Source organism: Zalophus californianus, chromosome 3 (assembly GCF_009762305.2).
Source record: "Zalophus californianus isolate mZalCal1 chromosome 3, mZalCal1.pri.v2, whole genome shotgun sequence".
NCBI classification, from domain to species: Eukaryota; Metazoa; Chordata; class Mammalia; order Carnivora; family Otariidae; genus Zalophus; species Zalophus californianus.
Genome location: NC_045597.1, coordinates 150,727,874 through 150,755,153, shown reverse-complemented (window position 1 = coordinate 150,755,153; position 27,280 = coordinate 150,727,874). Strand labels below are relative to the sequence as shown.

The window sequence follows — 27,280 nt, the reverse complement described above, 5'->3', positions numbered from 1 at the left end:
AAACCTCGTACATATTAAGCAGTGGCTACCCACTCTTCCCTCCTCTCAGTCCCAGCCCCTGACAACAACTAACATGTTTTCTGTCTGTATGGATTTGCTGTAGGAATGTATTTCTTTTGGTATCTTCTGAATTCTGCATTTAATTTTCCAACTGGAAACTGTAGACTACAGAGTGTGTGTGTGTGTGAGAGAGAGAGAGAGAGCGAGAGAGAGAGGAATAAGAGTCAGTATTCATGAGAAACTTTGCAAGGTCAAGTCTATTTAAAATATCCAAACAAAATGAAAACCTGAGAGGATATGTATTTTTCAGTTAGATGTCTGTAACTTAAATTAGGTGTCAACTTAAATTTCTCAAGGGTTCAGTCAGTTATAGGTTATAGAAACATCAAATAATTCTTGAAATATGTAACACTGAAAAGGGTTTTTGAATGCAATGTGGCTTTATAGCTCCTAAGTTAGGTTAAAAAGTTTCACATGCATCAGAAGCTCTGTTCTGGATCTGAGCTCTTCCTGTAATAGTTGATGATAACCCTATTACTTTTCTTTAGAGCAGTGTAGGGGTGACCATTCTTTATTCTGCATTTGTCTTGGTAAACACATCAGATACAGCGGAGGAAACAGGATGCTGGCGGTAAGTGAAAAAGCAACTTAAAAATAATAAACCCCCTTTTTTCTCCAACCATAAATACTTATCAACTTTAAATTAGAATACACATTTCATTCTGGCTGGAATTTATAAAAAGTTAACCTATTCACAAACTTAAAAACTTTGAAAATGAACTAGAAAATGGTTCTTAGGGCATCTATTTCTTTGTAAACTGATTTAAAATTTGCATGGCTTTCTTAGTTATGATTACATTGATAGAGAAATTATGTTTTCTGAGTTCTGGAAAAAATACGTATTTCTGAGAGAAATTTTAATTGTCAGCCAAATAATTCCTTGGAAGGAAGAATAGCCAGTTGGGTCTTGTGATTTAAGCTGTGCTTTATAATCTTGAATGTCAAGGCCAGGAGATTACTGTCATTTTGCATTTTGTACATATTTTGAGGACTTTTATTCCATTTTCATTTTCAATTCCTTTTCATTTCATGAGCCTTAACTAATATATCCTGACTATTTCCATTAATAAGGACTTAGGATTCCCCTGCCAAAGCTCAAACACCTCACTGGTTTTAATGTTATAGATCTTGCCTGTTTTTCTTTCCAGACTATCTTTTGTATGTGCTTCACTGTAGTCTCCCATCTGTTTGTTCTTCTTTTCGTTCTCTCAGTTTGGGCTTCTGGGGACTCCTTGATGACAACAGTCTCCATGTCACATTTTGAGGTATACATTGACTTAGCTACTGTTCCCACATATACCTCTCAGTCAGTGTCAACCGGAAGCATTTTTTTTTTTTTAAAGCAACTGAACCTCCTTTAAGCCACCTGGAAGTCGGGGACAGCACAACACTTCTCTTATGGCACGTTAAAATTAATGTAATGCACTTGGAGGTCCTTGTTGCTGAGAGACGCTATGGCAAATGCGCAAAGTGTCATTATCTTTTTTGCCTTGCTTGAGTACCTATCAACAAAAATTCATCTCCAGTAAGCACTGGCCATAAGGTGGAGGGGTTTAACTGGCCAGTTCCCTCCTTCTTCAGATCCCTCTTATTGTGTGGCTACATGAACCTACTCTCCAACTTAAGAAGACAAACCAAAACCTCTCTTGGAGTAAAGACAAAGGGCTTGAAAGTCCTGTGGAAAGAAAAGGGGGAAAAGGGCTTGAAAAGGGAAAAAAAAAAGCAGTTACCAGCAGAAGCTAAACTGTAAATCCCCTATCTCTGCCCTCCAGACCACATCCCAACTGAATCCAGCTGTGCCCCGCCCGCTGGTGGACCTGTGAGGCTTCTGATTGATAGTCCAGATACTGGGCATATATTTATCCGAGTCTCCCTTCACTGCTGGGTGTCAGTCCGGCCTGTGCTCAGGGTGTGGAATCTGGTTGGAGTTTCACTGTGTAGGATCCACTCCTGGGGGTTTGGCAAGATTGAGAAGGGTAAGGTAATTGGCTGGCAATAGGGGCTGGTATGTCCAGGGGTTTCGGCACTGAGGGGGAAAACAGTGTAAAATTCATGGAAGGCTTAAGCCTGATGATGTTCTTTAGAGTCATTCACCTGCCACTTCAGGAGGCCACCGAATGGCTTTATCTGGACAGGTACAGACCCAGGGACACAACTGGGACAACCGGTATTCCTGGTAACTGCCTGTCAGATACTGGGGCATTTGGAGAGGTGGGGAAGGGACGCAGGGGTGGGGGTGGGAGTGAAAGGTGATGAGGAAGAAGGAAGGATGGTGAAGGGAAATGCTTGCACAGGTTCGTCCTCGCTGCACCTCCAGGAAGAATTTGGAGACCCAGGTTCTGGGCTGGGGGTGGGTCCCTAACACCCTGCGGGCCTTGACCTTTCCACGCCTACCTTTACTTCTCAGGAGAGGGCTCAACTCTGATCTTTGCGCCCTTTCTTGCCTTTTGATTCTTGTTCTTTGAGAGAAGCCCCGCCATGCAATCTTGGGAAGAAATGATTCTCTCTGCCGCAGGTGGGCCGCAATGGGAAAGCCGGCCCCTGTAATATGGATTATATTTATTTAGATTCCTATGTTAAAAACGACTGCCGTTTAAAAAAGTAATAATCCCCCAGTCCCAAGCCCGGGTAGGAGCTCTGCACAGTGACCATCCGGCGGCCTCCCTCTCCCCCAAAACTGCAGGTAGGCGGTGCGAAGCGCTTTCCTTCCGCACCTGCCGGTTCGCTTGGCTCTGGGCCTCTCCCCTCCGGCCCTGCGGGGTCCACGCTCCGTCTTTCCCTTCCCGGCCTCCCCGCGCCCTTCCCGACGCCCTCCCGCGGCGAACACCCCGGCCATTGCGGTCCGCCGGGCCAGAGTCCTCGCAGGCCGCGTAGGTTGTTTGTGGGCAGGTAGCCGCTTGCGCCCGCGGCGAAAGACTCCTCCTGGGAAGGGCGTGGAGGGCGGCACGGCGCGTAAGGCCGGCGGGCGCCTGGCCTCGCGCCGCGGGGACGCCCGGCTGGCCCTGAAAGGGAGGGGGCGGCCCCGAGCCGGCGGCCAGAGGGAGCTCCGCCCCGGCCCCGTATAAGTGTGCTGGGCTGAGCCGCGCAGGCTGTGGCGGCGGCGGCGGCGGCGGCGGCGGCAGCGGCGGCGGCGGCGGCAGCGGCGCAGGGTTCCCGATCCGGCTCGGACGGCCTGTGGAGCCTCCCACCCGCTTCCATAAGGCTTTGCCTTTCCAACTTCAGCTACAGTGTTAGCTAAGTTTGGAAAGAAGACTACAAGAAGACCCCCGGGCCGTTTCTCTTTTGTTCTTTGCCTTAGCAGTCGTTGGGGTCTTTTTGCACACGGCTGTTGTGTTTTTAGCGGTGCTCTCCTCGGTTCTTTGCACTCCTGTGAACAAGCACCTCCCCAAGAGCAGCGGCAGTAACAGTAGCAGCAGAAGAGCAAGCGGGGGGCGCCTGGTGTCATGACCAAGGCAAGAGAGCAAAACCACCAGGGAGGATGCTGCGGTGAGTAGACCTAATGCATGTGGTGGGCGGTGGAGACGAGCGCGGAGGTTGGGGAGGAATGCGGCTCTGCTGTTAACCAGAGTGCTTTGTAGCTCCTTTGACTCATTTTGGTGAGGGTCGGGGAAGAAAGGAATTTCAAATTCTGGGGAAAGGGCTTGCACGCAGACAAAGAGTAGACTGGGAGGTTTGGATTGTCTTTTTTTTTCCTTATAAAAGGGGAGTTAAAGAATGTTGAAACAAGAGCTTTCTTAACTGTATGTGAGGTTTTGCAGTTATTGACCAATGGGGCGTGGTGAATTTAAGTGAGTGGTGTTAAGTAAACTGGACACATTTATTCCTGGGTGACTTGATAAAAATGTATATGGTTTACCCCACAAATTAATTTTTAATAATCGTGTTTAATAAGAGAAAATGAAGTAGCATTCCAACCTCAGCTCACTTAAGTGACAAATACGCTTTTTATCCACTGCCCCTCCTGTGTGTCTTTGCAGGATCCATAGCAAACTACCTGACCTCTGCAAAATTCCTTCTCTACCTTGGTCATTCTCTATCTACTTGGGTAAGTGACTATGTACAGTAATTCTTACAACATTCTTGCATAATTTTTTGTTTCATTTGGGCCAATTTTATTAAACCATCTTCCAGGTTTGTCATTCAGTTAAGAAATAAATCATCCGAATGCACATGTTCTAATGAAAAAGTTATTTTCATCAAAGATATTTTCCCATAGGTGTTAGTAAATGCTATTTAAGTATCATACTTTATGTAAATGAAGAACTATCCAAAGATAAAATGAACAAGGACAGGAATATTTGCAATTCTTGTCAATTGTATTTTGCATTACTAGGCTTAGTAAATGGTAACATTTGCTACTAAGAATGGATGAATGTCTCATGTATCTTCTATTTCACTTTTTGAGCTATTTCTCCATTTTCTTCTTCTGTTAAAATGATAAGTTCCATCATATTGCACTATGAAAATACAGTAGAAGAGCGGAGTGACTGACTTAGGCTAAAAATAGCATTCTAAGATTAATTTAAATATAACTGGCCCCAAGAACAAATACCCGAGTGATTAAAAATTCTCAACGGGGCATCTTGGACTATCTTAAAAACCATCATCCACAGAAAATTTGCAAATGATTCATAATTCTCCCTCTGATTTCCTATGTGGTCCCAGAAGAGTGCCAGTGTTTCTGTGGGCCTGGGTTCCTTCATCAACACCCCAAAAAAGAATAATCCCAAAAGGATGCTGGATGTGTTTCATTAATGATTAGAATCTTTCAACCATTGTTCTTATTGTTGAAAAGCAGTATCTGAATAAATTCTATTTATGCCTCATATGTGATATCTAATCTTTAAAAAAATTATAAATAAGGAGAGAGAATTTTTAGGGTAAATTTTGTGAATGTTATTTTCTTTTTAAATTGGAAACTTCTATTGGATCATCCTTAAGACTTGAATGCAAACTGTTGCCTGAGGAAATCTGTACCCATGCCCTTGGGAAATTATTAAGCTTGGTTATCAGCTCTTTAAGAAATAGCAGTTCAAAGATGGCTTTGGCTTTTTTAGAAAGGCCAGCTCCTATCTCCCCAGAGGCTTAGACGGGGATGACTCTGCAAATACATGTAAACAAATTGAGTTTGTTTTGTTTCCAGTAGCTGATGATTCTAAGTAGAAATCTAGTGAAACTACTCTTAATTATATCTAAATCAATAGATTGTTCTTCCATTTAATTTAGTAAGTATTAAATATTTTAAAAAACCAATAACAGGTGGTGAAGATAGTATCTGAAATTGTCATCCTGTGATCTGGACCTATGAGGAGAATGAGGTGCCTCACTTCCAAATACTCATTACCTTGTTTAATGTTTATGTGACCTTTTGTTATTAGGTTGGGAGGTCAGATTCACCAGAAGGGTGGAACTCTAGGTGTTTGTCATGTTTGTCTGTTTGTCATGTTAATTAAGAGTCCCACAAGAAAAAGGACAGACACCCCAATCTTACAGTAAGTTGAGCAAAGGGAATTCTTGTGGAAAGTTGGATTAAAAAATTAAAAAAAAACAGCAACTATTTTTATTAAAAAATAAAAAAAAAAAAAAACCCATATAAGGTTTAGTGGAGTTTTACTTCTTGTTGGAAAAGAGTGCTAAAGAGGAATGCTCACTAACTCTAGATCTGAATTCTGCCTTTCGAGTTTTGTCTCCTGTTTGACACTGGCTGATTTTACTAGAACAAAATATATGTGCTTATGTATATGTATATACATATATATACATATCTATCCATGTCCCTGCAAACTCTGCCAGATCATGGTTTCCTATACACCGAAAATAGAAGTGTTAGCTTAAAAGGTTGTATTTGTGTGGGGTTGAATGCTTTTTATTTCTGTCTGCCAGTAGATCAATGTATTTTACTCTATATACTATGAAAATACAAACTACTGTAAGAAGTGGATCTTGTTAAGGAGCTTATAATGTGATTTAGTATGGGCTTTAAAAAATGTATCTGGTCATAAAAAGATAACCAACAGTGTAAGGCAGTGGGAAAAGGTGGCCAGTTGCTTATATCTTACGTCATTATGATGGGGTTTTGAAATATAGGTGCGGTTCAGTGGGGTGGAGTCCGGAGCGGACGACCAAGAAAGAATTCTTGAGACGTCTTTGGTGCAAAATGGTGGTTTATTAAAGCTTGGGGACAGGACCTGTGGGCAGAAAGAGCTCCTGCACTGGGGTTGTGAGGGGTGGCTGATTATATACTTGGGAGTTGGGGGAGGTAAGGAAAAGGGAGGTTTTAAAAGAACTTTCACATGCTAAAGAGGACCCACAAAAGGTACCAGAGGCCTTGGCATTTTCAAGTTAAGGTTGTTTTTCCCTCTAGGAAGGCATTAACAGTAAGATAGTTGGGAGCTTTCTGGAGGAACATTACACGGTGCCCACTTCAAGTATCTGTCAGTGGGCTGCAGGTTATAGGGACGTTTAATTGTATCTACATTTCCTTCTGGAAGCTAGGCCATTGATAGAAATGCTTTGTTCTTGTAGATTGGTAAGACATTTGTAAACTGAGGGAGATTCATGCCTTGCAGGATAGTGATCCCTACAAGTTGACTATTTGTTTTTCCTTTCCTTCGCTTTAGGGCAACCAGGAGTGCCTGAGGAATGTCACATATATCCCATGGGGGTGGGGTTGGGGTGTCAGCTTCTGCATTGTCCTCAGCTTGCCCTTCTGCTCCCTCATCATTTATCCTATGGACTGTCTCTATTCATATCCTGGATGTCTGCATGGCTCCAGCCTTCATTTCCTTCAGGTCTCTGCTCAGAGAGGTCTCTGACTATTTAATGCAAAATGCCACTTTCCTGCTCACGCTACTTTGTATTTCCTCATGGCATTTATACCACCTGAACTGTTCTAGGTTTGCTTTTGGTCTCTGTTCCCTGAGATGCCAGTTACGTGAAAGTACGGACCTTGGCTTTTATGTACCACCGTTTCTAGTGCTTGCCATAGTATTGGGTATATAGTGGCCTCTCAATAAGTAGTGAGTGGGTTAATGACTGATCATTCATTCACAGGTATTCAGTTGGCCCTCAGCCCTCAATCCGCTGGGGGTAGATGGATATGTAAACAAATCATCAAAGTACAGGGAGAGCACAGAGGAGGGCAGGAAATGGATGTAAGGAAGGAATGGGTGGGCTCGAAATTGCACTTGGTCAACATTTACTTAGACTTTGCCTGATTCTTGGGCTTTATGAGCATGGAATCTGTTACCACTTAAAGCCTAAACCCTTAGGAATTGGGGCAACTGGGGCAATTTTATGCCTCTCCATCAAGGAGGTGTCATGTCACACAAGGATAAAGAAGAAAGAAAATTTTCACTTAGTAGTACTTGTTTTGAGGCTGGCTGTACATCTAAAACAAATCTTTTGGGTAAAAAATAGGAGTCCAAAAACAAAGAAAGAAAGAAAAAAGCAATAGAAATAGAGTAATATCTTTTATTCTTTATGTTGAGAAAGAGGAAATTCACTCATGGAGGCGACCTGTCATTAAGGGCATTTATATGTTTTTTGTCTTTTCCTTGGAAGCTGTTCAGAGGAATGGAGATTACGATAAAGTAGGGGAGGTACTTTACTTACTCTTTATTCTTTTCTTATGGTAGGTACTTAACACTCCCCGTGCCACTGTGTTCTAACTCAGTCTAGATTTGCTTCTCCTGTTAAAGATTAAGAGAAGTTTGTTATTCTTATTGACATCCTTATCTTAATATAAATTTGTCTTTTTATTGGTTTGAAACAAATTGTATGTGTATCATACATTTTTAATCATTTAGTACAATGGTATTTGAAACTTAAATAAATCCTCCTTAATTTAAGTGGAAAAGCTTTCTATTATCAAAGCAAACACACAAGCTGTGTTAGAAATGTTAATTATGGTACGGATTAATCCTCAAACTTTTGAACATTCATGGAACAAATCTAATGTATCAGAACAATGTGATTGATAAATCAGTCTAGGTTTTTGCCACTTATATAATATTTACTCATTCACAACTGGGATTCACGGCATATCCACTCCTTTGTTGATTACGCAGTATCTAATCTGGGCTCCATGTGCTCGCGGAGGTTTGAGAGTGCAGAATGTTCTAGAGCTCACATTAGTTTCCTGTAGTGATTTCCAGGGATAGGTTATAATAGAACATCGTTGTCCTGTTTTATGTTAACTCAGAGGTCAAAGATGGAGCCAAAAATCTCATAATAAAGTCCATTATAGATTTCTTACACATTCCAGGCCATCAAGTTAGAATCAGTCTTTGAGACATGGTGCTTCCAGTGTTTGTTTTAACATTTACTTGACCATATCCACCCCATCTACCAAGGCCCTACTATGTTAATTTTGAATTGCATTTCCTTTTTTTTAAATTATTTTATTTATTTATTTGACAGACAGAAAGAGAGAGAGATAGTGAGAGAGATAGAGAGCTCACAGCAGGGGGTGCAGCAGGCAGAGGGAGAAGCAGGGGGAGAGATGGAGAAGCAGGCTCCCCACTGGGCAGGGAGCCCAATGCGGGGCTCGATGCAGGGCTCCATCCCAGGACCCTGGGATAATGACCTGAGCTGAAGGCAGATGCTTAACCTGACACAGCCACCCAGGTACCCCTTGAATTGCATTTCTAAATTATGTTCATAATCCCCTACATCAAGTTTTCTTTACCTTGGTACTATTGCCATTTTGGGCTGAATAATTCCTTGTTGTGGGAGACTGCCGTAGCTATTGTAGATGCCAGAAGTACCCCCACTCCCTGTCTCCAGAACTGTGACAACCTGAAACAGTTTCAGATATTGCCAAGTGATCCCTGGAGGTAAAATCATCCCTGCAGAGAAATACTGGTCTACATGAAGTTTATTGTACATGATTGCTATTGTATAATGTGCATCAGTTTTAAATTTTGAATGCATAGGATTGTTGTCTTGGCTTTATTAAATTGTTTAAATCATTTGATAGACCAAGATAATACTTTGCTCCTGATACATTAAATTTATCAGACAGATTTTAAGAGACTTTGGAAAGAACCAGGACTCAGTACTTCCACATAGGGTCAAATCCATAAGGAGCCTAGCCTGGGAATTTCATTTCCTGTAGTGATTTCCAGGGATAGGTTATAATAGAACATTGTTGTCCTGTTTTATGTTAACTCAGAGGTCAAAGATGCAGCCAAAAATCTCATAATAAGGTCCATTATAGATTTCTTACACATTAATTTCCCTGACTCATTTAAAAGTTTTTGTTTTTTCTATATTTTCCAGTGTTGAATTCCAAAATTTCCTATATAGTCTGGAGTGAAGAAATAAGTAGTTTTTTTTTTTTTTCCTTTCAAAACCCATCTGTATTAAAATGTTCAAATGAAAAGCTGCTTATGCATTTATTTCTGACATTTTTGTAAATATGGTGCCAGAATTTGCCCATAGTAATTTCACCTTTCTGAGCCCTGCTGTTTTTTGACTTTGAAATTTATTTGTGAAATAGAGCATAGATTTTAGAATGTTAGAGGTAAAAGAAACTTTAAAGATCATATGGTTCATTCTTAACAGTTTACATATTGTGACTCTGGCTTTTTCTTGACATTCAAGGCATATGAATATTTGTGAACTAGACTGTAGTTTCATTCTGGTTCGGTAGCAAACTACTCTATGCCTCTTAAATCAGAATAGGTCAATTCCAGACCCGGGTAGAAACCTGACATGAAAGGGAACAAGTTTTGTCTCCAAAAGCCTTCTTTGGAGACATCCAAATGGCCAACAGACACATGAAAAAGTCCTCAACATCACTTGGCATCAGGGAGATACAAATCAAAACCTCAATGAGATACCACCTCACACCAGTCAGAATGGCTAAAATTAACAAGTCAGGAAGCGACAGATGTTGGCGAGGATGTGGAAAAGGGGAACCCTTCTACACTGTTGGTGGGAATGCAAGCTGGTGCAGCCACTCTGGAAAAACAGTATGGAGGTTCCTCAAAAAGTTGAAAATAGAGCTACCCTATGACCCAGCAATTGCACTACTGGGTATTTCCCCCAAAGATACAAATGTAGTGATCCGAAGGGGTGCATGCACCCCAATGTTTATAGCAGCAATGTCCACAATAGCCAAACTATGGAAAGAGCCCTGATGTCCATCAACAGATGAATGGATAAGGGAGATGTGGTATATATATACAATGGAATATTATGCAGCTGGCAAAAAACCAAAATCTTGCTACTTGCAATGACGTGGATGGAACTAGAGGGTATTATGCTAAGCGAAATAAGTCAATCAGAGAAAGACAATTAGCATATGATCTCACTGATATGAGGAATTTGAGAAACAAGACAGAGGATCATAGGGGAAGGGAGGGAAAAATGAAACAAGATGAAACCAGAGAGGGAGACAAACCATAAGAGACTCTTAATCTCAGGAAACAAGTTGCTGGAGTGTAGGGGGGTGGGAGGGATGGGGTGGCTGGGTGATAGACATTGGGGAGGGTATGTGCTATGGTGAGCGCTGTGAATTGTGTAAATAATACATTATATGTTAATTTTAAAAAAAGCCGCCTTTGGTATGGAAACTACATTTTTTCTAGAGTGATAAGGAGTGTGTGTGTTTCATTAATATCATGGCTTTTTGGGTTTACTTAGTAAATGGACAAGAATATTTTCCACTGGGCCATGATGGATGGTTTTTTAACACCTGACCCATATTCAATTCATAGAGGAGTTGTTGACTTTGAAAATCTCATGGCATAGCCAAAAAGTACCTTTTTGATAAGGAAGCAACTTCCTGAGTATACTTGACTAGAAAGTAAAAATAATTTCATCAAAACATTTTCTCTTTTCTCATTCAAGGGAGATCGGATGTGGCACTTTGCTGTGTCTGTGTTCTTGGTAGAGCTCTATGGAAACAGCCTCCTCTTGACTGCAGTCTACGGGCTGGTGGTGGCAGGGTCTGTTCTGGTCCTAGGAGCCATCATTGGTGATTGGGTGGATAAGAATGCCAGACTTAGAGGTGAGTAAACTAAGGCTTTGTATTTGTGGGACCCATGCCTGAGCTTAAGAGAAATCTCTGCCTAGAGGGTCCTGAGGCCCCTGCACAAAATTGGAATGCCAAGATACTAAGCTTATAGATTTTTTTTTTTTTTTTGGATCTTTGGCTGTTCATAAATTCCAGATGTTAATAATTAACACCATAGCTCTTTTCTGGGAACGATGTTAAACATTAAAAGTTTGCTTAACTCTGGCATTCTTTCTTACCATGATCTGCACTGAAGTTTGCTAGTGTGATGTTGCTGGGGCAGCTCTAACATCTGTCCTCTGGGTTACAGTGTTTCACATAGAGGCATGTGTAGGGGAATCGAAAACTATAAATTTAAGAGAGTATCTGAGTCTGGATCATGGAGAGCTGAATTATAAATTTTTGAGGGAAAAAGAAGAAATGATAATATAAAGACATTTATTCTAGCACATTAGTGCTGAAATATTCAGTTTTATACAACAAAGATAGAAAGTGATTGAACAATTCAGTTGTGCAGAATATAAGGGCAATGTAAATAATAAGTCAGGGCAACATTTTCCTGAATTACGCAGTTGGTAATGCCGAGACCTGGCCATATCCATCTTAGACATTGGAGAAAGATTGAGGTATCAGTTTCTTTCAGTGCAGGATGACTGCCCCTGGATAGAGAGCAATTCGAATCATCAAATTCTAGGACTTGATGCTATTAGTGAAATGGTCAAGATGACATTTGTTTGTCTTGAGAATGGATAGACCAAAACACATATAAAGTGAAGTTTTGTATACTAGAAAAACATTCCTAGTTGTTTACATCGTTATTTATAGGAACATAGGAATATTATACATTGAGACCTTTTAACCTTAACGATTGTCGAGGTTGGGAATGTTAAGTTGGATGAAAAAGTGTGTGGTGGGCTAGCAATCTCCCATTTATCTCATGAAATCAGCTCCTATGTTACCTTCCATGAAAATCTCTGATGTTTCTAGGCTGAGTTAATCATTTCTTCCTCTGTGCTCCCAGAAGGCTTTGTCAATACCTCTGCTGTTGTACTTATACTCTTAAAATTATCTGTTCACATATCTTTCCTTCCTCTGGTCTGTGGGCTCCTAAAAACTAAAAGGACCTCATGCAGTTGATATTTAATCCTTGTGCAATGAAAGAATGAGTTCCATGTTGGGATTTCATTCCAAATTAATTTCAGAAAGCAGTTTGTTTGAGGCTTTTATATGACCTTCCAAGCCAGAATGAGCTTTGCTGCTCTTGAAGACAAGAGCTATGATTATAGCTTACATATACAACTCTATATTTTTCAAAGTACCTTCATGAGTATTTTATTTGAGCATCATAATGACCTTGTAAAGTAAAGAAGGCAGGAATGGGTTATCGTCCTCACCTCATGGACACGGACGTATGAGACATTATATATCTTGTCCTAGATCACCCTCCTCTGGGCGTGGCAGAGAAGAGACTGCAAATAAGACTGTGGGTGTCCTTACTTGGTATAGAGACTGCCCTTACTCCAAGACTTAGTCCACATGGGTGCCTCACTCCAAGGAAGTTAGCATTTTTTGTGAAGAAAGGTGTACCTTAGAATTTCATAGCATGGCATATAGCATTAGAATGCCCAGAGGAACAGAATGCTGCTCTTTATTCTTGGTGAATTTTTATATCTTTCCTCTTTATCCAGACCATCTGATCTTACCAGATTCCGCTTACCTGGAGGGAGGTTATGGATGCCATGACTTCTTCCTTAACCTCTTCTTTCACTTCTTAATTATTCTTATTTTAGCTTAAGCAACAAAGAGCTGAAAGATGGAGCTTGTCTATGTAATATAGTTCTGTTTATGACAGTAAACCTTCAAGAGAATACACTAAATGAAAATGTGGTCATTATGAACGGCATCAACTAGTAGGAAAAAATGGTGAATACTTCATTCTTTCTGCAAGTTTTACTGGTCTGGTGTGATATGGTGGGTCCTACTGGAAATAGTTCGTTCAAGGTTTACTTCAGGAATTTTTTTTTTCTTATAATAATTTTCATATGCATGAATGTAGTAGAACAGGGATGTGTGGACAAAAACGGGTCCATTGAGATGTTCTGGTACAGTGAATACTTTGTTTCTCCCTCTGTGCAGTGGCTCAGACTTCGCTGGTGGTACAGAATGTTTCGGTCATCCTGTGTGGGATCATTCTGATGATGGTTTTCTTACATAAAAACGAGCTTCTGGCCATGTACCATGGATGGGTTCTTGTAAGTTCCCAGTGGGATTCCTAATGACAGAAAATAGAACATCTGGTATTGGTAAAAAATGAAAACCCTTTGAGACTAGGGAATATCTTTTCACAAAGACACTATTGATCTCTGTGTCCACTTTAACATCCCCTACAGTTATTATGTTTTGTTTTTGATTGTTTTTTTGTCCATAGTAGGCACTCATTAAGTATTGTTTGAATTTTAACTTTGCTCAGTTGTTTTTTTCTTACTTGTTTTTAATGGCATTTCTAAGAGTTTATTATATAATTCAGTTTTTAGTTTTCAGCTCACAGGTATTAGCCTGTAATTTGTTCACATTATATAAGAAATGTTATCCATATATTTATCAATGTGTCATGATTGTGTTCCTCCAGTAATAATTGGTATTTATGTTTGGGGTCATGGACTAGGTAACTTCTTATACTAGGGTCTCATGATAGCTTGATGAAAAAAGGAGAAAGATTTGGGGAGGGGGTGGAAAACAACAGATTTGATGTCACTCTTGGATCTTCTTAAAAATTTAGACTGATATTATAGAGCTTCAAGGCCAGGTGGGACATTAGAAATTTTCTAGAGTGTTCCCTTTATTTTGTTAATGAAAAAATTAAGGCAAAGTGATGTTAGTTGATTACCCATTGCCATGCAACTAGAAAGTGTCAGAACTCTGATTTAAGTACAGGTCTTCTCACTTCCCCTTCAGTGGTTTTTTCCAAAAGAGATATTCTGGGGAGAAATTACAAACTTACCCCCATGTTAACACTTATTATGATAACTATGTCACATGAAAGTACATATGATTTTTACAATTTTTGTATGATGTGTATTATAGATGATACAGATTAGGACCCCTTTAACTTGACCACTGGTACCTTAACGTGTACCTTCATGTGTACAATGTAAAATGATTTCTTATGATTTTATGAAATGAAGTTAAAATTTTATTATTATGCCATCAAATACCATTTTAAACTACATTGTACAGTGAAGTAGGTACCGTGTGATCAAACTGACATTTTAACTCCGCTTTTTCTTGTAATTCCTTAGACTTCCTGTTATATCTTGATCATCACTATTGCCAATATTGCAAATTTGGCCAGTACTGCCACTGCCATCACGATCCAAAGGGACTGGATTGTTGTCGTTGCAGGAGGAGACAGAAGCAAATTAGCAGGTAATTTGGTGTTCTCTTTGAACTAAATGGGTTATATAAGGATTCACTTTAAGTCAGAGGTAGTAAATGAAGCTTAAGCCTTTTTTTCTGGGTATTTAAAAAAATATTTTATTTATTTATTTATTTGTTGCGGGGGGAGGAGCACAGGGAGAGGGGAAGAATCTCAAGCAGACTCCATGCTGAGTGAAGAGCCTGATGTCCCACGACCCTGAGATCATGACCTGAGCCGAAATCAAGAGTTGGCCACTTAACCAACTGAGCCACCCAGGCGCCCCTTTTCTAAGTATTTTTAAAGAATGATAAATTGAAAACAGTCTTTGTCTTATCATCACATTATCGGTCTCAGTGCAATGATTTATCTCACTGTTAGGAAGTTGATTTATGAGATAGTGAAGTTATCTTTTATTTATGCAAACCTGGCAAGTAGAAGAACATTCCTTTTGAGCTCTTTGTTTTAAATTCTGCTCATGGTCTCTAAATGTTTGCTTAATACTTAGAACAGTGAAAATCTGACATGAGAATATATTGTCATACTATGGATATTATTACCAGTACTAACTGGTCATACTATGGATTTTATTTTTCTCCAAAACAAATGGAAACATCTTAGTCCTAAAAGAGAATCTAATAGTTAATTCCTTCAACTTTAAAATTACAATCTATAACTTTTATTACATTATATACGATGCAGTGTAATTGCTGTTACAAATAAAGAAAATTGAGGCCAGAATAATGGTTTTCAAGAAGCTTACAATCTTAGTTGTCCATTGGAAACATATAAGAGGCCAGAGAAAGATGAAAAAATGCTTATAAAGCATCATGTCCTATCACATCGATATTACTTGGGTGCAGAATAACTCACTTCAATCTTCCCTACCTGCCCCCTGACACAGACATACATTGGATTGATAATTACACAGGGTGAAGGAGGAAGGGTACACCTATCTACTGAACAGATCAGCTGAATCAGTTCTGCTAGTCATTGAGATAATGGGCATCACAAAGCTGTTGCCCAGTCCTGACAGACAAGAAAGCCATTGCTGATGATTTAAATGGCTTATCCTAGGACACAGAAGGCAAGATTAGGTGCTGGGGATAGCAAGCAACTTTGGGCCATGTGGCTGAAAAAAGGCAAGGAGGTGGTGACAGAAAGGAAGCGAAATCTATGGAAGGTCCAAATGAGGAAAGAGGGGAATTTGCTTAAATCATCACTTTGTGGGGCGCCTGGGTGGCTCAGATGGTTAAACGGCTGCCTTCGGCTCAGGTCATTATTCCAGGGTCCTGGGATCGAGCCCCATCTCGGGCTCCCTGCTCAGCGGCTCCCTCTCCCTCTACTGTTCCCCCTGCTTGTGCTCTCTCTCTCTGTCAAATAAATAAATAAAATCTTTTAAAAAAAATCATCATTTTGTTATAGTAACGTTATAATCGAGACAGAAATACCACAGTGATTTTAGAGGCTGATGTTTGAATAGGATGAATTTAGCACGTGTGAGTATACCATATGACATTCTTTCTAGAGGTGAAGTAGGATTCTCATTGATTTTTTTTTTCTTTTTTTCTTCCTGTAGTCATTTACTAATGGGAAATAATTCCATGTCTCTTTTTGTCGCACTGAACTTAAGATAAGGCTGTGTCCTTTTTTGTTTGTTTTTTTCCTTGTTATTTACTTTCTATATTTAACCTACTATTTTAAGTATGTAATACATGTCCATGGTTTAAAATTCAAAGGGTATAAAAAGATGTGTTTTGAAAAGAGATCACATACGTATCTGTTAGAATATACTTGGGAGAAAAAGTTGGCTTTGAAAGTGATTTTATTTCTCTTAATCTGAATTTCTTAACTCATTTTGACTCTGTGAAGTCTCTACACTCTGGGGGAAAAAAATCCGGAGTAAAGTGAAAGTTACTCAGAATCTTTAATTTGTTCTAAATTTGTACATAAATAAATAACAAAAAACAAAGATTCCTATAACTTTGTGGGCTTTTTGATTCCCCGAACAACAACAAAAACAGGGCCATTTCTCAACTGTCCTTTATTATTAGGAATAATTGCAGAGTGGGAGAATCTAGGCCAACCAGCCTGTTTTCTAACCTGGAATTTCTCAAGTTTAAGAAAGGAAGTAAGCTGCCTATCGAACTTCGGTTCACTGTGAATTAGCTTTTAGTAAGCGGTGCTTTTTTGCATCCAGCTAGTAGTGCAGGTTAGTAGCCTAGTGAAGGGAAACCTCCGTGTTGTCTTTCTTCAAGTTTTAACATCAGCATTTGTTAAAAAAATTAATTAAAAACCATGCTTCAAAGTAAGAAACTTTTTTAGTTCAGAAGGTCAGGAAGGGTCTAACCATGGATTTTTGGTGCCAGTTCTGCTATAAGGGAGAGTTATAGAAGAGACAGAAAGGAGGAGAAGAGAGGAAAAACAGAGAAGGGGAAATGTACACGTTGAGGGGACTCAAACTGCCACCTCGGGTACTTCTTCTGAGGTTGAGTCTCTGGACACAGACACACCTGCTCCAGTCAGGAATCATGGATGTTTCTGCAGGCCGAGTTTTGCGGTTCCCCAGCCAAAACTGTGAGGAACCTCAGCAGGGGACTAGGCAGGGATGCTGAACCTGGGTGCGCCCTGTGTGTGCCCGTCTGTGAAGGGAAAGGGCTGTGAGCACAAAGAGGGGAGGTTGTGAGCTGGATGCTAACTGTTCCCATTCCCTTACCCCAGTGTTTCTTGATTTCAGAGTAGGTTTTTAAGTTGGAAGTTATATCACCGAGGGTAAAAAAATAAACGCAGGAGAAATTTTCCCTGGAAGGTGAAAAAATTTTAGAATTTCAGTGGCATCCAGCCAAACTGTAGCTGTTAACATCTAGTTTGGACAGTTCCAGAAAATGAATTGTTTTGTACCTAAATACCATTAATTAACGAGTTAACTAATGTGCCTCGGTACTTGCTTTAGTATTTTATTAAAACATTCTCTTGTGCCATGACCCTTAGCCTGTCAAACCTGTTTGAAATTCACTTCCTTTTCCCAGACTTTTTCCTCTGTTTTATTTCCCTGCCTGTTTTCTTTGTTAACCACTCTTTGTTAATAGCTTCTGAGGTTTTTTTTTTTTTTTTTTGTCCTCCGTCCTGAAGAAACATCTGGTTAGCTTGTTCACGTATAGCAGATACATTTCTTATTTGAACTCTATTGACCAAAAATTAATCTCATATTTAAGATAGACAGACGTCCTAGCTGCTACTTGTTCAGCGGGTCTTTTTATTATTATTTTTTTTTATCCTATGAGATTGAATATATACCTTATAATAGCAAGTAGCTATTTAATGTCATGTTCTGTGCCTCAGCTGTAGCTGAAAACAGTTAAGTTGGAGTTAAATGAGCACACATTGTGTGTTTGCATAGGAATAAAAAGAAATTTGTGAAAAGGACGTGTTTGCATATTCAGAGGGCTGATTCTTCTCTAGCCTGCTACCAGTAAAATGATTTAGGTCTTTTTCAAAAATCATTATATAATTCATTCTGCTTTAGAGAGATAAAAGCTGCTTCCTGATGCTACATTACACTTAAACATTATCAGCCTCCTAAGCATAATATAGAAGACAGAATTTGGTGGCATTAGGAAGCTTCCAGAGCACTTGAAACCTGAGGTAGTGCAAGAATAGCAAATCATTATAATTAAATTAATTTTGCTATTGTTGTTCTGTGGTTTTCAGAACATGCATACACTTTCAGTAGTCCTCAATTTTTGGAATCAAAATATTGAGTTATTTGAATCAGTTCTGCATTTGTCTGTTAGCGTAGGAGTTGGAAACTTATTGGTGGGGGGCAGATGGAAGTTAGCAAGGCCTCTGCAAAAAATGGTCACATGTAAGATCAATGCAAACTGCCTTTGCCTCTCAAGTGAAAGGTGAACCGTGTCAAAGTTCTCCTGTTATCATGTAATCTTATACACTCATGGGACTAATTGGAAGGCAGTTGAGGACCAGGAAGAATTACAGAAGGAATAAAGGCAATTTTCTGTTAATGCACTTATTAGTCACGCATTGCTTTTCCCTTAAGGTGCCCGACATGATTGATAAGGATTTGTCTCGTTAATTCCACTCTACTCTGTGAGATAGAGAATAAGAAAATAGGTCGTTTTCGGGACTCTTTCATTCATCTTGTCTTCCACTCTGACCTAGCTATATGTTCCCGTGGTCATACCCTAGCCTTTGTCGTCACCACTAGAGCCTCCCCTCTGATGATCCTGATCTTAGGCATTCGTGTCTTAAATTGCCACCTCCTGTCTTTCCAGCTCCTTCCTTCTGGGACCCCTACCCCACAGTCTTCCAACCTGGTTGTCACCTACAGGTGATTAAATCCACTTCCTTTTCACTATCTGTGACCCCTCTTGTCTTCCCTCCTTACCCAGCTGAAATTCCAAGGTCAGGCCTTCCGACCACCTATGATCACCTCCTAGCAGAGAGGTCGGTTCAGTTGGCCACTCTTCCTTCTGTCACTTTTCTTTTGTAAGATGCTGGTTAAATCCAACTCTACAGTAGAGCATGGCTGGAGAAAAATGCACAGTTGTGCTCACTTAAAGTTTGTGACCATTGGGTTCAAGTTGGCCCTTTCATGCTGCCCGGTGATCAGACCACTTTCTGTGGTCCCTTTTCCTAAAGGACTAGGTCTCACTTTCTCCTTTTCCCTCATACAGCTCATCCATTCCATACCTCCTCTCCCATCCTCACTTTCAGTGATGATCTCGCTTTGTGTTTTACTGAGAAAATAGGAGAAATGAGAAGTTAAATGTGCTTTCAGTGTCACATCTGCCTGAAGCCGTGTATGTGGTCCGCACTCTTGCTCATAGTGATGGGTTTGCTCCCATCTAAGAATAAGCCTTTTACTCTTCTACTTGTGGTTCCGGGATGGTTCAGAGTCCATCCCTTCTCATCTGCCCATTCCCAGCAGCATAGGAATGTGCAATAAATTTGCTCTTAAACATTTTTACCTCTCTCTACACCTCTGCCAGCCCATTTCTTTGTTCTTTCAACAAAACTTAAGAAAAAGATGTCTATGCTCACTCTTTCCAATTCCTCTCCTTGGTCAGGGCTTTGCTTTCCATAATGCCGGGGGGCAGCATTCATGTTGTGAATCCAGGGAGTGCCACTCACTTAAAATGTAACATAAATGGTATCTCCTGGAGTTGGCTCCAGTCTCTTAAACCAACTTCAGTCAGGTATTTGTCCTTACTGCTATACCAGAACCACTCTTTTTTGAAGTCCCCAGTACCTGCCATGTGACCAGTCTAGAGCTGCTTCTCTGTGCTCGTCTTCCTTGACCTATCCGCAGCACTTGCAAGTTGATGACCCCCTCCTCTTAGAAACAGTGGTGCCCATGGCTTCTAGGATACCACCTCTCCTGGTTTTTCTCCTCTTTCACTAGTTCCTCTTCATTTTCCTGACCTCTAAACATTGACATGTCTAAGACTCGGTCCTCAGATCTTATCTCTTCTGGATCAACACTCAGTTCCTTGGTTGACCTCATCCAGTCTCACTGCTTTAAAACTCAGCCACCTGGTTTGCCGGGGTGGCTCAGTCGGTTAAGCATCTGACTTTTGGTTTTGGCTCAGGTCGTGATCTCAGGGTCATGCATGGAGTCGTCTTGTCCTTCTCCCTCTGTTCCTCCCCTCGCTCATGCGCATGCGCTCCCTCTCTCTCTCTCTCAAATAAATAAATAAAATCTTAAAAAAAACAAAACTCAACCAGGTGATGACTACCGAATCTGGCACATACTTCTTCCTTAAAGTCCAGACATATCTAACTGCCACTTGATGTGGCCTCTTGACTGTCAGTAGGCCTATGAAAATCAGCTTCTCTAAACTAAATGCTTGTTCTTTTGCCCCAAACCTGATCCTTTTGAAGTCTTTCCTTTCTCAGTAAGTGGCAACTCTATCCTTCTAATAGTTGCTCAGGAAAAAAACAATAACAACAAAACTTTAGAGTCCTCCTTAATTCTTCTCTTTCTCTCACACCCCATATCTAATCAATTTGCAAGTCTTTCTGATTCTGTCTTTGAGGTATATCCAGCACCTGTCTCCATCTCCATTACTGTCCTGGTGTATGCCACATCATTTTCTACCTCTCTTCTTGCCTTTGCTCTTGACTGCAAATCTCTCCCTCTCGTGCCCCAGTCTTTTCACACCACAGAAGCCAAAATGAACCTTTAAAAATATAAGTCAGACTGTGCCACCTCTCTGTTCATTAGCTTCCAGAGGCTTCCTGATGCATTCATTGTCAAAGTCAACATCCATATAATGTTCACAAGACCCTACATGATTGGGCCAGTCTGCCCTCCCTCTCTGACCTCATCTCTTCCTCACTGTTCTCCAGCCCTACCAGCCTCCTTGTTGTTCCTCTAACACTGTAGGCAGCTCCTCCTGCCCCAGATCTTTTGTACCCTCCTTGGTCTGGAATCCTCTTTTTACTAATATCCACATGACTGGCTCTTTTTCCTCCTCCTGCTTCATGTCTTTGCTATGATGCTCTTTTCTTCAGTGAGTCCTCTCCTGACCTTGCCATATTTAAAACTGAAATTTCACTTTTCCCCTGAGCACTTTCTATGCCCTTTTTGTGCTTTATTGTTCACCCTGATATTTAATTAACATCTGACATGCTGTATATGTATATGCTTGTTGATTTACTCTTTCTTTTCCCATGGGAAGGTAAACTCAGTGAAGACAGGGCAGAATACTCTTCATGTTCCTTATAGTGACAGAATTGGTGCCCTGCTCATAATGGGCATTTAATAAATTTTTGTTGAAAAAATGAATAAAGAATCACTATTCATTTTAAAAGCTGATGTTAGACTAATTCATGCAATCCCAAGGGATTCATGATTTTTGAGGCAAATTTAATATGACTTGTTCCAAACAATAGATTATTTGCAAACAAAATGGTTTGCTTGGAATTCTTTTGGAAATTTGCATTTTAGGAATCTATATACTTGGATTATGAGTTTGTATTATATAAGTGGGCAGTCTCTCTTTGATAGGTTTGCACACTTATCTACCTCTTTTACCTACCTCTGTAGATATGAATGCTACAATACGAAGAATTGACCAGTTAACCAACATCTTGGCCCCCATGGCTGTTGGCCAGATTATGACGTTTGGCTCTGCAGTCATTGGCTGTGGCTTCATTTCGGGGTGGAATTTGGTGTCCATGTGTGTGGAATATTTTCTGCTCTGGAAGGTTTATCAGAAAACACCTGCTCTAGCTGTGAAAGCTGCTCTTAAAGTAGAGGAAGCTGAATTGAAACAGCTGAATTTACATAAAGGTAAGCTCAACACAATGGTCAGTTCCTTTTATTCTGATGTTCAGACCTTAAATGTTGATGAAGACAAAAACTACTTTGAATTTATGTCCGGATTATTACTGCTGAAGGAGTTAAATATATGAATCAAACCCAGGCTTTTCACGGCCTGAGGAGCAACTCTGGGTTGAATCTCAGGGAGTTGGAATGGGACCCCTGACCCTTTTCCTTAATGTGAGCAGTAGACATGGAAAGGAAATTAATTGGATGGCTGGGAAAAATTGAGCCATAGGAATAGGAAGAACAATGGGGGGAAAAGGGAATAAGAGAATTCATAAGAGTCTGTGAAGAGGAGTTACATAACTATTTGTAGAACAGTAGAAGGGAGTGCGGACATGAAGGTGGGCATTTCCCACAAAGAGAGAGGAAATTGGGCTTCTGGGCAAATAGAATCTTAACAGGGCCCCAGAAAATAAGATGCTGTGGTTTTCCAGACAATTACTATATTTTTATTTGATGGGTTTTCCTGTTACTTACTTTGGTGGGAGTATAATTTCTTTCTTTTTTTTTTTTTTTTTAGGTGGGAGTATAATTTCTAAGGGGGTCAGTGGGGAAAGGGAGGCAGACCATAGGAGAGAGGGCTATCAATAGTATGTTTATTTAACATAAATGCTACTTGGAGATTGTTCCTTGGTTGAAATTCTTAGATTAGTAAAAGAAAATACATATTATATTGATATATATAATGATGTCTTTTATTAATAGAAACTGAGCCAAAATCCCTGGAGGGAACTCATCTAATGGGTGAGAAAGGCCCTAATGTCCATGAGCTTGAAGTTGAGCAAGAGCTGAGCTGCGCCTCCCAGATGGCTGAGCCCTTCCGCACCTTCCGAGATGGATGGGTCTCCTATTACAACCAGCCGGTGTTTCTGGCGGGCATGGGTCTTGCTTTCCTCTATATGACTGTCCTGGGCTTTGATTGTATCACCACAGGGTACGCCTACACTCAGGGGCTGAGCGGGTCTATCCTCAGTATTTTGATGGGAGCATCAGCTGTCACTGGAATAATGGGAACCGTGGCTTTTACTTGGCTCAGGAGAAAATGTGGCCTGGTTCGGACCGGTCTGATCTCAGGATTTGCACAGCTTTCCTGTCTGATCTTGTGTGTCATCTCTGTGTTCATGCCTGGAAGCCCCTTGGACTTGTCTGTTTCTCCCTTTGAAGATATCCGTTCTAGGTTCATTCAAGCAGAACCACTGTCCACGATGACCCCTACAAAAATACCTGAAGTCACCTTGACAACTGAAATGTACATGTCAAATGGGTCTGACCCTGCTAATATTGTCCCAGAGATGAATCCTAAATCTGTGCCCATAATCTCTGTCAGTCTGCTGTTTGCAGGTGTCATTGCTGCTAGAATCGGTAAGTCCTCTCTCTGTGTGTTGAAGAGCTAAAGTGTCTTTCTGCAATGCAGGTTCAGAAAATCCTACAATAAATGACCTGGAATATTCCCTGAGTGTTAATTTAAGCAAAATCCATTATTTATCCTTAGGTATGATCCAGTCTTTAATTATGAAATTTTTATTTTATAGTTTAAAATATAGTGTGTATATAGGTACTTGTTAGGGCTTGAAATTTTTTTTTAATAAATGAACATCTTAAGTATTACTCCTATTGTAATTTAATTTTCAAAAAGATAGGAGCTATAATAATTATAATGCCATTTAGTCATTTGGAATCTTTATATTGCTATAACTCTGCCAAAAGGACTATTATAATTAGGGATTATTTGTATAGGACAAAGTAAAAAAGATAGTGTTTTGGTTTCAAAAAAAGGACACAGTAGCTGGAAAAAAAAATCCCTCAAAAAGTCTCTCTAGCTTGTGTGTGTTTATAGTATACTTTGCCAAACAAATGGATTTTATAGCTCTGGAAGGAAACACATTATAAAGACTTCTTACAAGGCAAAATTTAAGTAATTATTAATAGAGTACTGATGAATTATCTCTACCTGAATTTGTTCTTGGAATGAAACCGTATTTATCTTGTGATACAAAGCAATTCATTAATTTATCAAAGACAATTAATATTCAAGCAAGACAGCTTTATTGTAGCAGCTTTAGAACCCAAGCAGTAAATGTAATAATGGTTTAAAGTTTCCTTAAACTTTAACCATAAGAATATATTAATACATTCACTTTAAGCCTTCTAAACTTGAGATTTATTGTCTCTGATTTCAGAGTTTTGCTTTTGTACAAATAATCACAGAAAAATAGAATTAAGAAGTTTGTAGATTAGGGCGCCTGGGTGGCTCAGTTGGTTAAGCCACTGCCTTCGGCTCAGGTCATGATCCTGGAGTCCCGGGATCGAGTCCCGCATCGGGCTCCCCCTTCTCTGTGGGGAGCCTGCTTCTCCCTCTGCCTCTGCCTGCCACTCCCCCTGCTTGTGCTCACTCTGTCTCTCTCTCTATGTCAAATAAATAATAAAATATTTAAAAAAAAAAAAAAAAGAGAAGTTTGTAGATTAGACTTATTTTTGGATGGTGTGGTAGCTATAAAAATCATTTCTTGCAGCCATTAGTAAACCAGTATTCTGCATCTTATTTTATTTTTTATTTTTCAAGTTTTTATTTAAATTCCAGTTAACTAACATACAGTGTAATAGTAGTTTCAGGTATAGAATTTAGTGATTCAATACTTCCTTCACACACCAGTATTTACTGATGAAAAAGAATTCTCAAAGACAAGGCTATGAGGAATATATATATACACAGTGACTTTAAGGTACTAGGGATAAATGTATATTTTGCACATGTCAACATTTTTAAACTGTAAATCTGAAATGTAAAGCTATAAATTAAAATTCAGTCTTTACCAATTATCTTTTATTAATAGGTCTTTGGTCCTTTGATTTAACTGTGACACAGTTGCTGCAAGAAAATGTAATTGAATCTGAACGAGGCATTATAAATGGTGTACAGAACTCCATGAACTATCTTCTTGATCTTCTGCATTTCATCATGGTCATCCTGGCTCCGAATCCTGAAGCATTTGGCTTGCTTGTATTGATTTCAGTCTCCTTTGTGGCGATGGGCCACATCATGTATTTTCGATTTGCCCAGAAGACTCTGGGCAGCAAGCTTTTTGCCTGTGGTACTGATGAAGAAGAAATCGCGAATGAAAATCAAACGAATACATCTGTGGTGTGAGAGAGTTGAGCTGTTGCTGCCCTTGTTACTAGGTTATATAGAGCACGTATGCTTATTTTGTACTTCAGCATCCCAAGAAATGGCTAGGTGTTTCTCTCTGGTTTTACCCCAGTTGTATTGTGAGGGCTAAAAGCTATTTAGGAAACTTAGGTCAGAGGAAGTGAGCTGGTTAATTTCCCTTACATTTAAGGATGGAAAAAAAAATTCGGAAAAGAAAAACTCAGTTTAACCGTAGAGAGTAGAATGGTAGCACTGATTTTCCCTATTTCTCATGAGTAGATAAAATTTTACATGAAGAGCGGTTAGTCATGGGATTTAACTTATTCTTTGGCAGATATTTATTATCTGTGCAAGAATTCAGATACATCATTTTTCCCTAAAACTCATTCATGTCCCGGTCTAGCTAATTTACTTTCTTTTAGCATCTTATTCACATTATAAAAAACAAATTCTGCTTCACGTATGAAGATGAGAGTTTGAGAACCAGTATTATTCTTATGGATCCTATTGACTATAAGGAATTTACATTTATATGGAAAAATGAAATCCTTAACTAGAATTCCCAAATAGGATTTATGGTTGTAACTTTAGAGAGCACCTTTGTATTTTTATTATCATGGTGAAATATTGTATTAAGCATATGTAGCACTTCATCAATGGCTATCACATAAGCTGCAGGTAGAAGCAAAGCTGTAGATTTATAACACAGTAAACGCATAAGAACTTCAAATACACTGATAGTTTGGCCATAGAAACTAGAAGCTAAAAGTCACACAGAAGGGCAAGATCTGAACTGAACTCACACCACTGTCATTTATGATCTCTGTCTTAGAATATGAGGGAGTAAGCTTCCAGCCTGGTAAATGAAATGTAGAAAGCAAGCTCACATGTGGGAAGGTTTTGTTTTTTAAAATCATCTGATTTACTTAAAAATGTGCTCGGGTAGAGCATTTTTACTTTCACTGTTTTGTACCCTGGAGTTATTTTTACACAGTTGTAGAGCAAGACTGTTCATCAGTGTATCCCTTTCAAATGTCTTTGAGAAGAATGGAGAAAAAGAAACACTTTTGTATGTATTTAAAAAAAAAACTGTTTTACAAGTCATTTTGCGACATGCCAGTACCAACACGGTACTTTGCCTTAACCGTTTATGCACTTTCATGGAGACTGCAATACGTTGCTATGAGCACTTTCTTTATCCTTGAGGTTTAATCTTCTTCCTTCTATCTATGACATAATGATTTCCGGTTGTAAAATCTTTGTAAAATATTTCTACATAAAAACATTTTTAAAATCTTGATTCCTTTTTCCTGAGTTGCGCTCCCCAATTCTTTAATACTGTTTTTGTTACAGAACATCGGTTTTGGATAAGGTATTTTTTTCCTCTCTATAACTATAAAGGATATAACACTATAATTTGTAGTGTTACCCTACTGTTCGTATGTACAGTTTATGGTAGCTTTGATGAAAATACAGTAATCGTGAAGCCCAGCCCTCATTCCTTGCCCTTGAAGTTCCATTGAACTGAGTTCTATTATTTCTTTTTTTTTAAAGATTTTATTTATTTGAGAGAGAAAGCACATGAGAGGGGGGAGGGTCAGAGGGAGAAGCAGACTCCCTGCTGAGCAGGGAGCCCGATGCGGGGCTCGATCCTGGGACTCCAGGATCATGACCTGAACTGAAGGCAGTCGCTTAACCAACTGAGCCACCCAGGCGCCCTGAGTTCTATTATTTGTTCTATCAAGTGGAGATGCTACTATAAAGCCAACTCTACCCTCCTCACAGCTTTCCTGACCAAGTCAAATCAGAGAAGTCGCGTGGAAGCACTTTGTGCCTCTCAGACCAGGTGGTGTTAGGACCAGGAGCTGGGCCTAACTGATGACAGTTAAAGCTAGATTCCTGCTGTAGTCCCCAGAGGAGAGCCACATCCTATACTCAGCCAATGTGTACTGAAGACTCTCTCTACCCCAGACTGAGGCGTCCTGGGGTGCAGATTGGACTCAGACATGGTTGATGAGAGGCTCCTTTCCTTTCCCCTGACACTGGGAACTTGAGAACTTTTGATGTCACCCCCGAGCTATGATCTGCTCGTGACCTTTAAACAGAGAGTCGATGTGTCTGTAAGGTTTGGCGGCTGTGTTGAACACTTCCTCTGCTCCCTCCCCCAGGGGGTGGGTTGAGCTGGGGTTGGAGTTCTGGCCCTAGTGTTTGCTGCTGTAATGCAAGGCCTGTGACCTTGTAAAATGAAATAGAAGCATGTTAGCAAAGGAAGGTCAAGGCTCG

At 40.0% G+C, this 27,280-nt stretch overlaps 1 protein-coding gene and 1 long non-coding RNA gene across 3 annotated transcripts; one reads left to right on the top strand and one right to left on the bottom strand.

The window, feature by feature from the left end:
- Window positions 1-208: 208 nt before the first annotated feature.
- LOC113920518 lies at window positions 209-2,949 on the bottom strand. Of its 2 annotated transcripts, none has more exons than XR_003519297.2 (3): window positions 2,775-2,949; window positions 2,455-2,601; window positions 209-1,761 (listed from the first exon to the last, which is right to left on the bottom strand). It is a non-coding gene; the product is annotated as an uncharacterized LOC113920518 (long non-coding RNA). The 2 variants fall into 2 exon arrangements; XR_003519298.2 differs by having other exon boundaries at window positions 209-1,735.
- A 198-nt stretch (window positions 2,950-3,147) lies between these two features.
- Window positions 3,148-26,297, top strand: SLC40A1 (solute carrier family 40 member 1). Its single transcript, XM_027590899.2, has 8 exons — window positions 3,148-3,546; window positions 4,038-4,105; window positions 10,918-11,077; window positions 13,220-13,335; window positions 14,383-14,509; window positions 21,568-21,813; window positions 22,555-23,211; window positions 24,684-26,297. The coding sequence occupies exons 1-8, from the start codon at window positions 3,504-3,506 to the stop codon at window positions 24,995-24,997; spliced, it is 1,731 nt and encodes a 576-aa protein (XP_027446700.1). The 5' UTR covers window positions 3,148-3,503; the 3' UTR covers window positions 24,998-26,297.
- Window positions 26,298-27,280: the final 983 nt, after the last annotated feature.